General features: G+C 36.7%; 2 protein-coding genes across 2 annotated transcripts in view; one reads left to right on the top strand and one right to left on the bottom strand.

Moving 5' to 3' along the window:
- The window catches only part of LOC135650010 (stress-response A/B barrel domain-containing protein At5g22580-like), a 432-nt gene extending 182 nt beyond the window's left edge, over nucleotides 1-250 (bottom strand). The window contains exons 1-2 of the mRNA XM_065169058.1: nucleotides 132-250; nucleotides 1-44 (exon numbers count right to left, since the gene is read on the bottom strand). The exon at nucleotides 1-44 is cut by the window's left edge and continues 182 nt beyond it. Coding sequence (XP_065025130.1) covers nucleotides 1-44; nucleotides 132-250 — 163 coding nt within the window. The remainder of the gene's footprint in view (nucleotides 45-131) is intronic.
- A 9,434-nt stretch (nucleotides 251-9,684) lies between these two features.
- LOC135648537 (stress-response A/B barrel domain-containing protein At5g22580-like) lies at nucleotides 9,685-10,305 on the top strand. The gene is made up of 2 exons (XM_065166296.1): nucleotides 9,685-9,844; nucleotides 9,947-10,305. The coding sequence occupies exons 1-2, from the start codon at nucleotides 9,726-9,728 to the stop codon at nucleotides 10,143-10,145; spliced, it is 318 nt and encodes a 105-aa protein (XP_065022368.1). The 5' UTR covers nucleotides 9,685-9,725; the 3' UTR covers nucleotides 10,146-10,305.
- The last annotated feature ends 2,385 nt before the right edge of the window (nucleotides 10,306-12,690 follow it).

Raw genomic sequence — 12,690 nt, 5'->3', positions numbered from 1 at the left:
TGAAGCCTTGGCCGAGCCTCTCGTCCTTGAGCACGTCCTCTCCCCTGAATAATTATTTCTGCCATCAGGAAAACAAGAGAGAGAGAGAGAGAGAGAGAGAGAGAGAGAGAGAGAGAGAGAGAGAGAGTTACCATTCGAAGGATTTGATAACGTCGATCTCCGAGACAAGATTCTGCAAGCCTTGCAGCAGCTCCTCCACCGCCGCTCCATCCTTGAACTTGGCGAGAACTAAATGCTTGATGTGTCCCATATGCTTTGCACTCTATGGATACTGAAACGAGGGATGGCGGAACACGAAGAGGATTGCATGGGTATTTATAGGCGAGCCAAGGCTTATCTCTCGACCAAGACGGACCACCGTGGATATGAATCACCTCTACAATCGCGCTGGTCGCCAGTGAACCGCAAGTGGTCTGAAGCACTCAAGTTTTCTTCGATTCCTTTAATGGTGAAAGGGATACATGAATGAATCACGTGCGTGATATTTGCAACTTGGCAATCAAACACTGCTCGTTACATTTGCATGCCATTAATCCATCATAAAACTGCTCTACCGAGTCGTCCATCTCTTGATGACATATAATTTCTCTCTCTAATATCGATACCCTTCCAAGAGAGAAGTTGGACGACAGCATTACGCAAAAATTCAAAGGGGACTAAAAGTTCAAATCAATAGGCCATAGAAGAGTCATATAATGTCCGTATATTGATGTGGTGGACGCCATGACGGATGACGTTGCACCTAATCCGTGTGATTCACGCCCTCTCGCGTTTCGTCTTGACCGCAATTTTGCGTACCACAGAGGTTTATAATACCTAACCTACTGTGCCAACGATGTTACAGAATCCACATGAATTTAATGCACTTCCTGACCTTTTCTCCACAAGGCTCCCATTGTTACTTGTCCGATGAAACGATGAACTGTTGATCCTCAGCTCTTTGGTTTCCATTTCACACGTCTCCGTAGAATCTTTTTTGAACTATAGGGCCATGCAATGAACTGTTCTTTGGCATGGAAACATGTGGATGTGATAAACGCGTTTTAGTCTAACATCAATTGAGAAATAGACAAACTACGAACTTATAAGAATAATATCTGATAAGGTCATTTAGTCTTACATTGATTGAGTAGTACGAGAATCAAGGGTTCATAAGTCCGTCAGATCTTCCTTACCCTCGAAGGCACTTTTTGAAACTCATATGCTTCGAAAGGATAAAATCGTGCGGGTATACCCTAATGAGATATAAAGTGAAATAAACTTTTGTATATGAACAAATACTAGCAGGCTATAACACGCAACGGAATTAAATGAAATTACAATAAAATAGAATACTAAGATATATATGAAAAACCCCTCCAATGTGAAGGGTAAAAATCACGGGGTAAAGTAGAGATAATCCACTATAAGAATAATGAATATATAAATCTCAATCTCTTGCCTAAAATCCTAGTAATAATCACAAGAGAATAACTGGGATACAAGGATCACGTCACTGTGCACAATATCTAAATCCTCCCTAATTCTCCCCAAGTAATCACAGTAAGAATCTACTGTAGATCTGATCTAACCTGAGATGAAAGCACTGCTAGATGATTGAGAATAGTCTCTCTGTGTTATCCTTATATTCTTCCATTTCTTTCTCTTCCTTTTCTGTCTTGTTCTCATCCTTTTCTTTGAAATTCCGTGGCTGTCAACCTTTTTTTTGAAATTCCGTGGCTGTCAAAAACTATCTCGTTGCTGTCTTTTTCTGCCTCTTTTTATAGCCACCACACCCTCCTAATATAAATTAGGGGGGTTAGGTTAAGAGGGGGTGAGCTGTGGGTTGATAAAGCCCACCTTGGGTTGAATATGGACTGTCAGCCCAATAACCTCCCCCTTCAGCCTATAAGGGGGGTTGTCCTATGACTCATCAATGTGAAGTCATGCCGATCAGTTGTCGGCATATCTCCTGTCATTCTTTTGGTAAAGTCTTTATCAACAAGTCTGCTCTGTTGTCATCTGTGTGAATTTTCTGAAACTAAAACTGCTTCTCTTCAAATACATTTCGAATCCAATGGTATCTAACATCTATATGCTTTGACTTGAAATGAAACATTGAGTTCTTACACAAATAGATGACACTCTAGCTATCACAATGCACCGCATATTTTTTCTATTTCACCCCCAATTCTTATAAGAATTATTTCATTCATAATATTTCTTTTCATACCTTAGCAAAATATTCTGCCTTTGTGGTGGAGAGAGTAATACACCTTTGCAATCTGGATTGTCATGACATAACTCTCCCTGTAAAAGTAAGTACATAACCTGATGTGGACTTCCTCGTATCTATATCTCTTGACATATCTGCATTTGTGTAACATGTCAACACAGGTGGTCTACCTCTAAAGCTTCAACAAACATTAGAGTTCCCTCTGAGATATCTCAAAATCCACTTCACTACTGCCCAGTACTCTTTGCCTGGATTTGCAAGAAATCTGCTAGTAACACCCACTGCATATGCGATGTTCGGCCTCATACATACCATCGCGTATATTAAACTTCCAACCGCTGAAGCATAAGGAACCTTTTGCATCTTTTCCTTCTCCTCATCACTTGATAGACTCTGTTCTGAGCATAACTTGAAGTGACCTGCAAGAGGAGACCCAACTGGTTTTGCATTGCTCATACTGAATCTTTCCAATACCTTCTCGATGTACTTCTCCGGTGATAACAAAATCTTTTTATTTTTTCAGTCACGAGAAATTTACATACCCAATATTTGCTTTGCTGGCCCCATGTCCTTCATTACAAAAAAACTCACTTAATTCCTTCTTCAACCTATTAATTTTAGACATATCTTTCTCAAGAATAAGTATGTCATCAACATAAAATAAGAGAATAATAAAATTCTCACCAAACCATTTGATGTACACATAATGATTTGAAATCGTTCTTTTATATCCATTTTCTATAGTAAATGAATTAAACTTTCTGTACCACTATCTTAGAGCTTGCTTCAGCCCATATAAGCTCTTCTTCAACTTACAAACAAAGTTCTCTTTACCTTTGACTTTGAAGCCTTCTGGTTGCTCCATATAAATTTCCTCCTCCAAATCACTATGAATGAAAGTTGTCTTCACATCTAACTATTCAACCTCCAAGTCTTGGCTAGCAGCAATACCAAGAGCAACACAAATAGAAGACATTTTAATAACAGGAGAAAAAATCTCTTCAAAGTCAATACATTTCTTTTGACTAAAGCCTTTCACAACCAATCTAGCTTTATACTTTGGTTGAGAATAATATTCTTGAGTCTTCAACTTAAAAACTCACTTGTTCTTCAAGACCTTCATTTCATTTGATAGTAGTACTAAATTATAAGTATGGTTCTTCTGAAAAGCATCCATCTCTTCCAAAATAGCAACTAACCACTTATCTTTCTACTCACTTTCAACTGCTTCTTGGTAACTCTCTGGTTCACTTACATCAGTAAACATCACATACTCATCTGTAGAGTATCTTATGGAAGGTTGACGTTGTCTAGAAGATCTTCTCAACTGAAGTTCTACGGGAAGTTGCTCTCCAACTTCTTCTTGCTCAACATTTTCCTACAGGTATATCAACATCAGGCTCTACACCATCTTCCTGCATATCTCCCCCATCACTCTGATATACTGGAGGAGTTACTGGGTCACAATCTGCTAATCCTTCTACAAAAGTCTTATCTGGTGTCTTCTTCTTCAAATCTTCAAAGGTTTGATCCTCAAGGAAGATTACATCTTTATTTCTGAACACCTTCTGTTTTTCTGGATCCCAAAGCCTGTAACCAAATTGATCATGCAAGTAACCAAGAAAAATATATTATTTTATCTTACCATCTAGCTTGGACCTCTCATTGTCTGGAACATGTACAAATGCATAACAACCAAACACTCTCAAATGCCTGTAGGAAATATCTTTCCCTGACCGTACATGCTATGTAACATCATCATCTAGGGCTATACATGATGACAAGTTGATCACATCAACTGTAGTCCTCAAAGCCTCATCTCAAAACTTTTTGAGTAGCTTGGCCTATGAAAGTATACATTTGATCTTTTTCATGATGGTGCGGTTCATCCTCTCTGCAATTGGATTATGCTGAGGTATACCAAGAATTGTAATCTCATGTTGGATCCCATGTGACCTACAATAATCATTAAATAATCCTATGTACTTACCACCATTATCTGATCTTATGCATTTCAATTGCCTTTCTATCTACCTTTCAACCCTGGCATGAAACTCTTTGAAAACATTAATCACCTGATCTTTGGTCTTCAAAGCATATGCCCAAACTTTCTTGAAAAAATCATCTATAAAAGTGATAAAATAAAATGCACCACTTATATCAGGAATATCAACATATCCACTCGGAGTTTTTGTCCTCAAAGGACCACATACATCTATATAAACACGGTATAAGACATGCATTTTTCTAGACACAGTAGGACTAGCAAATGAAACTCTATGTTGTTTACCAGCCAAACAATCAATACAAGGGTTCAAATGTGTACCTTTGAAGTCTAGTAATATCTCTCTCTTGGAAAGAGCTTGTAGCCCCTTCTCGCTCATATGTTCTAATCGCCTATACCACAACTCCATACTGTAGTCTTTCTCTTTAGCATTTAACTGCTCACCATAAGCTATAGCTTGCAACCTGTACAAAGTATGACATTTCTTTCCACTAGCTATAACAAGAGAACCCTTAATGAGCTTCCATTTACCCTTTGTAAAATCTGCTATCATAGTCTTCATCATCTAGTCTTCCAACTGAAATTAAATTCAGCCTCAAATCAACCATATGTCTCATATCCTTAAGTACCAACTTGCAGCCAAGGTTGGTCTTTAAATATATATCACCTATGTCAATGATATCTGCTGTGTCATAGTTGCCCATCTTGACAACACTAAAATTTCCACTTATATGTAGCAAAAAGCTCTCTTCGTGGTGTAGCATAATAAGAAGCACCTATGTCAATCACCCACTCAAGATCCTGACATACATAAAAAAAAGTATCATCAGAAGAAGACAAAATCAAATAATCACCACCCTGCACTATAGCTGTAGTATTATTCTTTGACTTTATAGACTCTACTTCTTTTCCCTTTTTCTTGCTCTTCTTAGGTTGCTTACATTGGTTCTTGTAATGTCCTTTCTCACCATAGTTATAGCAAACAATATTTTTTCTTGATCTTAACTTGCTCCTACGCGTTCTCTAAGATAAGTGCCTATGAATCATTCTGAGATGTTGCTGAATTCTTTCTTCTTAACTCATCATTCAACAAACTGCTTGTTACTTGACTCATGGTGACAACACCATCTGGCATAGAATTACTGAGGGAAACCACTAGTGTCTCCCAACTTTCTGTTAATGAATTGAGAAGTAATAATGCTTATAATTCATCATCAAGAGATATTTTCATAGAGGATATTTGGTTAGCAATACTCTGTATTTCATTCAAATGCTCAATAATAGAAGTACCTTCTCTATATTTTAGGTTCATAAGTTTTCTGATCAAAAAAGCTTTGTTACCAACTATTTTTCTTTCATAGAGACCTTTTAATTTTTTCCAAAGAGAATATACAGAACTTTCAGTAGAAACATGGTGAAAGATACTATCATCAAGCCACTGTCAAATAAACCCAACTATTTTTTGATCTAATCTCTTCTACTCATCATCTGTAATAGTTGTGGGTTTTGCACTATCCCCCTACAAAGGTTCATACAAATCTTTGAAATATAAGAGATCTTCCATTTTTGGTTTCCATATCATCTAATTGTTTCCATTTAAACTAATCATGTGAGAAACATTACTGGCCTCCATGTTCAAATACAAAAATTAAATCATCACAACTCTGCTCCGATACTAGTTGATAGGATATAAAGTGAAATAAACTTTTGTATATAAACAAATATTAGCAGGCTATAACACACAACGGAATTAAATGAAATCACAATCAAATAGAACATCAAGATATATGTGGAAAACCACTCCAATATGAAGGGTAAAAACCACGGGACAAACTAGAGATAATCCACTATAAGAATAATGAATATACAAATCTCAATCTCTTACCCAAAACCCTATGATCATGTCAATGTGCACAATATCTAAATCCTCCCTAATTCTTCTCAAGTAATCACAGTAAGAATCTACTATAGATCTGATCTAACCTGAGATGAAAGCACTACTAGATGATTGAGAACAGTCACTCTGTATTGTCCTTGTCTTCTTCCCTTTCTTTCTCTTACTTTTCTGTCTTGTTCTCCTCCTTTTCTTGGGAATCTCGTGCCTGCCAAAAACTACCTCGTTGCTATTTTTTTCTACCTCTTTTTATAACCACCACACCTCCCTAATATAAATTAGAATTAAGTTAAGAGGGGGTGAGCTATGGGTTGATAAAGCCCACCTTGGGTTGAATATGAGCTGTTAGTCCAACACGCCCATCGTCTAAAACGGACAATTCCTCGTGAGTCTATTGGTCGCATCAATAACCGAGTGACCAAATTATCCCTTATCAATATCATAAGGTAAAATCATGTTGGGCCCATCCAAAACAAATACTTGACTTATCGGAATACTAATAAGCTTATTTAGTTTCACGTTGTTTGGAAGAAAAAAAAGTTAAGATTGAGCAACATCATATGATACCCACCGAAAGCAAATTACTCACGATTTCGTATGATCGCGTTGATATCTATTTGTCATCTAATGAAATTTGTAGAACTTGATTACGTCAATTTAAGTCAAATTTATTGGGTTTAAGCTTGTGGAAAACGTGGAGAGCGACTTGCCTCGACTCGAGGCAAGTCAAATATTTTCGGTATCTCTTTGGTGTCCATATCTGTTTGACTTCTGACACGGGAATGCAGCTGTCTACTGTTGATAGGGTTATTAGTTTCTTCTTCTTCTTCTTCTTCTTCTTTTTCTGTATGATAAGGAAAGTTGATACATACGACAACTCTCCCTTCGTGGCCTGTCAAAGAGTGTGAGTCTAATACTGATTTCCATGTCCAATGAACAGCCTACAAAAATCTAAAAGTTGATATCAAAGTTGTGTCTGCTCGTCAAAACTTCAATGCTTTCCTTTTCCTTTCTTTGATACAATTGTGAATCATAAACTCTTTAAAAAAAGATTTAATATTTCTCCATAACTCCTTATCTATGTTTACGAAAAAGATCAAATTATTCGCCGTATGAAAGACTTACTTTAAATTATCACACTTTGGCATAATCCCTTTTTACGTTTCATAAATCATAAAAATTTTACTTATATATTTTCTCTTACCCTCTCTAAACATTTTAGGATGAAACTCGAGAGCACCCAAATATTCCTCGTATCTATCCCTTCATCAAAACTAAAAATACATATAATATTTATAGAATAATCAAAACCCTTATTACTATAATTTTCTCTCTTCACGAGGAATCATAAACTCTTTAAAAAAAAATTAATATTACTCGATAACTCCTTATCTACGAAAAAGATCAAATTATTAATATCAATTACAAGACTTACTTTAAATTATCGCATTTAAGCATAATCCCTTTTTACACTTCACAAATCATGAAAATTTTACTTATTATTTTCTCTTAGAGAGGCACCCAAATACTCCTCGCATCTCTCCCCCATCAAAACTAAAGATACATATAATATTTATAGAATAGTCAAACCCCGATTCCCTTATCAAACTAAAGATACATATAATATTTATAGAATAGTTGATTACTATAGGAGGATTAATTCTCATATTAGAATTTTTTTATTCTTCTAGGACACCCATTTCAAAAATCTCAAAATAATTATCAATCTCAGAACTAAACACATCTCTAATATTTTTAATTTATTCAATAGATATTCTTACGCTACATGCACACGTAAACATTTGAGTAACACCATTAATAATACTTTGATTCTCTCTCTTCCATTTATTGGCCTGAGACAGTAGACTACGTAGTCGCACAAAGTGTAGTACATGATTGCTACAGTGGCATCATTGAGAGCTTCCGGTCAATTAAAACGTGGAGCGAAAACTTCGTCCACTTCGGTCAATTAGTCCCTTTTTGTGGTGCATGCCGGACCTGTTTTGACTTCGCGTATGGCCGGCATGGCTGTTATGGGAGATCGGCCTCTTCGTTGTTGGCTTCTATACCTAATGCCGGTGGTGACCACCGATCGAAAGAGACGCATGAGAAGGGAAGTCCCTCCGTGGCCACTCATATAGTAAACGATAGGATACGCTTCCGGAAACTGATCTCCGTGTCGATGAAGATGTCGAAGCTGTCCTTTTATCAGAACTCCATGGCTCACTTTTTCCCGATCACACAATGTTTGCACGTGATATGAAGATCCCTTCGTCACCACTCATCGCCGTAATTCGAATAGACAGAAAATTATTGATATAGAAGCTGAGATAATGGTGGTTTTTGATTTATTTTATTAGAACTTCAAAGTTTTCTTTTGAGCGATTGAAAACGATCCATATTTGATTTACATAAACTTTATTGTCAAGTGCCTTCTTTTGAGGATGAAGCGTGGCATAGAGAGAGAAAGAAAAAGTAAGTGATAATATAAATATGCAGCCTTTAACTAAAGATTCTATAGTGGGATTAGGTAGGGTTTGCATCATGACACTTCCTAAGAGATAATATAAACTTACTTCATGCAGGACAACTTCTATGGCCTTACATGTTTGGCATTAATGGATCTCGTTCTTTACTAGCTTATGATCTGCATCGCTTGCTTTCTAATTTATTTATGTTGGAGGACATTAAAGAATTCAGGCTTGAGGGCTTCTTTTTCACTTGTCCATGGCAAATGCACTTAGAAAATATCATATCCACACTACACGTGTTATACATTGCCAATGTTTTTTTGTGGCCATTTCTGATATCCGAGTATACATTGCTATTGTAAGTCTTTATATTCGAAAGCTATTTCGTTTTCTCGAGTATAGAATAATGAGATTTACTGTGTGATGGCATATATTTATCATCTCAATTTTTTGGAAAACAATTTTTGATATTTATTTTTGTTAGGAAAGGATGGTTATGGAGAGACCCTCTACATCTTTCTTTTTTGAAGGTATCTTCCACAGAAAAATAACATAAATTCTTCTTAGAATCATCCATCACTCTTATCTTTTTTTTTTCTATATCAATTATCTTACCTTAGAATTGGGTTCAAAAATCCCCTCACCTCTTTTTTATCTGAAAAAATCGGTTAACATTAGCATATATGAGATATAATTTAAAATTGAAACTATTAAATTATTGATTATTCGACTCTCTTAATTCCTTTTTTTAATAGTAAAATATAGGAAAAAGATATGTCTATCGTGTTGAATGGATAAAATGCAGCAGCAGCAGACACACAGTGAGCGTCGGCCCCCTCTGTCAGGCAGAATAGTCAGTAATGGCACCATCATAATTGTAGCTGCAGGCATTATTATGAGAAGCATGATTGGCTCCTTTATTCAACATCGCCCGCTTTCTGGCTTCTCAAAGTCTCCTGCTCTTCGTACCATGGCATCCCCACCAGCTTGTAGTCGGAAGGCACGAGGGGCATTCCGGAAGCTGTGGCCAGCGACCTTCCACGGTGATCCCTATAGCCCTCTCCTTGCTTATAAATACCACTGCCATCCTCCCAGTCTTCCCCATCCCTCGCTCCAAGTATCCATAGAACACAATAACATATGGGGAGCATTAGGCATCTCGTTCTGGCCAAGTTCAAGGACGAGGCGGCGGTGGAGGAGCTGCTGCAAGGTTTGCAGAAACTCGTCTCGGAGATAGACGTCGTCAAATCCTTTGAATGGTAAGGAACTCATCCATAAATGCATTCCTCGTCTGTGCTATGTGTGTCTTAGTTAGGAGTTGCATGCATCGTTTAGCACATCGGTACCTGACCATTCTTCAGGGGAGAGGACGTGCTCAAGGACGAGAGGCTCGGCCAAGGCTTCACTCATGCGTTCCTCTTGACCTTCGGGAGTGCCGAAGACCTTGCCACCTACATAAAGCACCCCAGCCATGTGGCATTCGGGAAGGCATTCCGTGCAGCCATTGACAAGATTCTGGCCATTGATTTCCCGGTGGTCACCAACGAGATTAGCGCTTGAAGCCATCACTATGCCATGATTAGTTTGCAAGCATATGTCTACGTTGTCTCGAGTATTATTGTTGTCTCTGCCGTGTGTCAAAGGCTACGTATTGATAACGATGAAGTTATGTAGTAAACCGTGAAGTTAATACAGAATAAAACCTACCATTGTCGTATAATATTGCTTTAACCAAAACATATGATCATGCGAGGTTTAATTAAATCCTGTAACAGTTTGAAGTCATCGAAGTTGAAATCAGATATTACATGTATAACTATGCACTATGGATCTAATAACTAAAGATAAATCGTATCCAATACATTTCTTATGCTTCCAATGGGCAGATGAGGGTTCATACTGAGATCCAAATGGATTCGTCAGTAGTGTACAAATACGAGTTATAGGACTGAAGAGGGGCCATATTGAGACTTAGCCGCATGTGGAGAATGTGCTATACGTCATTGGCACGTGCAAAACATGTTAAATTACTCTTCAGACTCGAGATGGTATATGTCACATGTCAAATTCCATCAACTCAAGTAAATGAATCTTATATCATAAGTGGACTTTGTACCGTTGGTTGTTCAACAATCATACGCATGATTGTTTTTCTTATGCAATCAATAAAATACATGATAATACATGAACTTGATGCTTTGTTGAAAAGCATTTCCATGATTTCATGCATATTATGAGTGAGATTTACTTATTCTCTCACCATCAATTAATGGTTAGAATTAAAAATATTATTTTAATGATACCAAAAGTGAAACAGTTTATAGACTTTATGATTATCCTTCTCTTCAAAGAGAACTTTCACCTTCTCTCGTATAAGCTATGATTGATTTCTTTATTATTTTTAAAAAAATTATACCGTAGATCGGAAGTATTCGTCGTTACTTTTACTATCTTCTTTTCTTTCTTCTTGGAGTTCTATAGAAAATCAATATTTCGTAACCTAATGTGTTAGCTTATTCTCTTTCCGATAATTGTGTGATCACTAAAGAAATCAAAGTAATAAAAAATATTTCTACACATGCTCAGTTCACAATATAACTCAGAAGTAGAAATGATTAAGAGTATGTCGATGCTCGTAACACTGCAAGTCTTCTAATCCAGAATGGGAAGATTAGAACCATTTATTTCTGGCTCTTCTTTTCTTCCAAAGAGGTGGAGTTGTAAAGGTAACGTTGTTTGCGAAAGGCATGCACGACAGATTTGAGAGGCATCATAGCGTTTTCCAAAGAAGACTTCGCAAGGATAGGGCCGAGTTAGATTTGGAAAGACTATGGAACGCCGCTACATGTCCTATTCAAAATGATCAATGAGTCGTTGATGTATTCTTCTTTGTATCTTTTGAGTGCAACTTTTAGATCACGCTGCACGTATGAGAAGGATGGGAAGAAATGTACAGTACTAGTTTTCATTTTGTCTATTGAAGCTGAAGAGTTTGGTGGATCTCTATTTTTCTTTTGTTTTTTTAAATAAATATTTTAGATCAATGATTCAAGCTCGATGAATTTAATAATTTAATTATCCTATCAAATCTGATAATTAATATTGAAATAGACTAGAAAGGACTACTCTATTTGTGGCTGAGGGCTGGATAGCATTTCATTCATGACTTCTATTTCCACCCACAAAACAAATTGTGCATCTCTCCTCAAGAAAAACATGTGCTGCGACCTTTTATCTACTTCAACGATTCACTGACCTTTTTGTGCCGCATCTTTTCGAGGCTCGAGATGGCCGGGCCGGTTGGTGTTCGATAGATTGATGGGTCTCCTCGTTGTTGCTTCTGACCACCAACAGAAGGGAACACACGACAGGGAAAGTCCCTTCGTGGCCTCTCGAGTCGTCAAAAGTTGGCTTATGGCTGCTGGAGACTGATCTCCATGTCGAATGAACAGACAACAGATGAGTTAAAAGCTAACGTCAAAGTTGTCTATTTCTCTTGACTTACAATGCTCCCTTCTTTTTCTGTTTCTGATGGCATGATGTTGTTATACATGATATGGAAAGTTCTTTATGGCCATTCAAATTGTAAAGGATAATTTACTAAAAAGTCTTTGCCGATAGTTTCAATCTTTGAACGTCTTATATGTTATTTAATATATTTTTAATTTAAAAAATATTTATTTTCAAAAAAAATACTGGAAAGAAAACCAGATATTTTCACTTTCTCACAGCTACCATAGATCGCTCGTTTGATTTAAGAAAGATCTTTTGCCCTTAGATTATGGCCGGTCCAAGTTTATAATTATATTTTGGTCCGATTCAGTTCTCATTGATTTGTACGATATTTTCATATACTTTATTCTCAAAATTGTTTCCCATGTTTTCCATCCAATTTTCTTTATCCTATTGTTTATAAGATATTAAGGTTATCTATCCTTGATATATCAGATATATCAGTGGAGTAAAATTTCTATCTCTGCACTTAATCTCCCGTAAATGATATGTGATGTCACATTATATGATCTCATATAAGACGGAACAAATAGTCTAGTTTTTCTGCACTTAATCAAATTGATCATCATGAGATCTTTAATGACCTATAAAA

This window comes from Musa acuminata, chromosome BXJ3-9 (assembly GCF_036884655.1).
Source record: "Musa acuminata AAA Group cultivar baxijiao chromosome BXJ3-9, Cavendish_Baxijiao_AAA, whole genome shotgun sequence".
NCBI classification, from domain to species: domain Eukaryota; kingdom Viridiplantae; phylum Streptophyta; class Magnoliopsida; order Zingiberales; family Musaceae; genus Musa; species Musa acuminata.
This window is presented reverse-complemented; position numbering and strand designations above follow the sequence as displayed.

What these genes read in the sequence shown, in the direction of transcription:
- LOC135648537 (XM_065166296.1), top strand. Translation starts at nt 9,726, where the DNA reads ATGGGGAGCATTAGGCATCTCGTTCTGGCCAAGTTCAAGGACGAGGCG. An exon ending in GTCGTCAAATCCTTTGAATG is followed by an intron (nt 9,845 to 9,946) that starts GTAAGGAACTCA and finishes ACCATTCTTCAG; the next exon opens with GGGAGAGGACGTGCTCAAGG.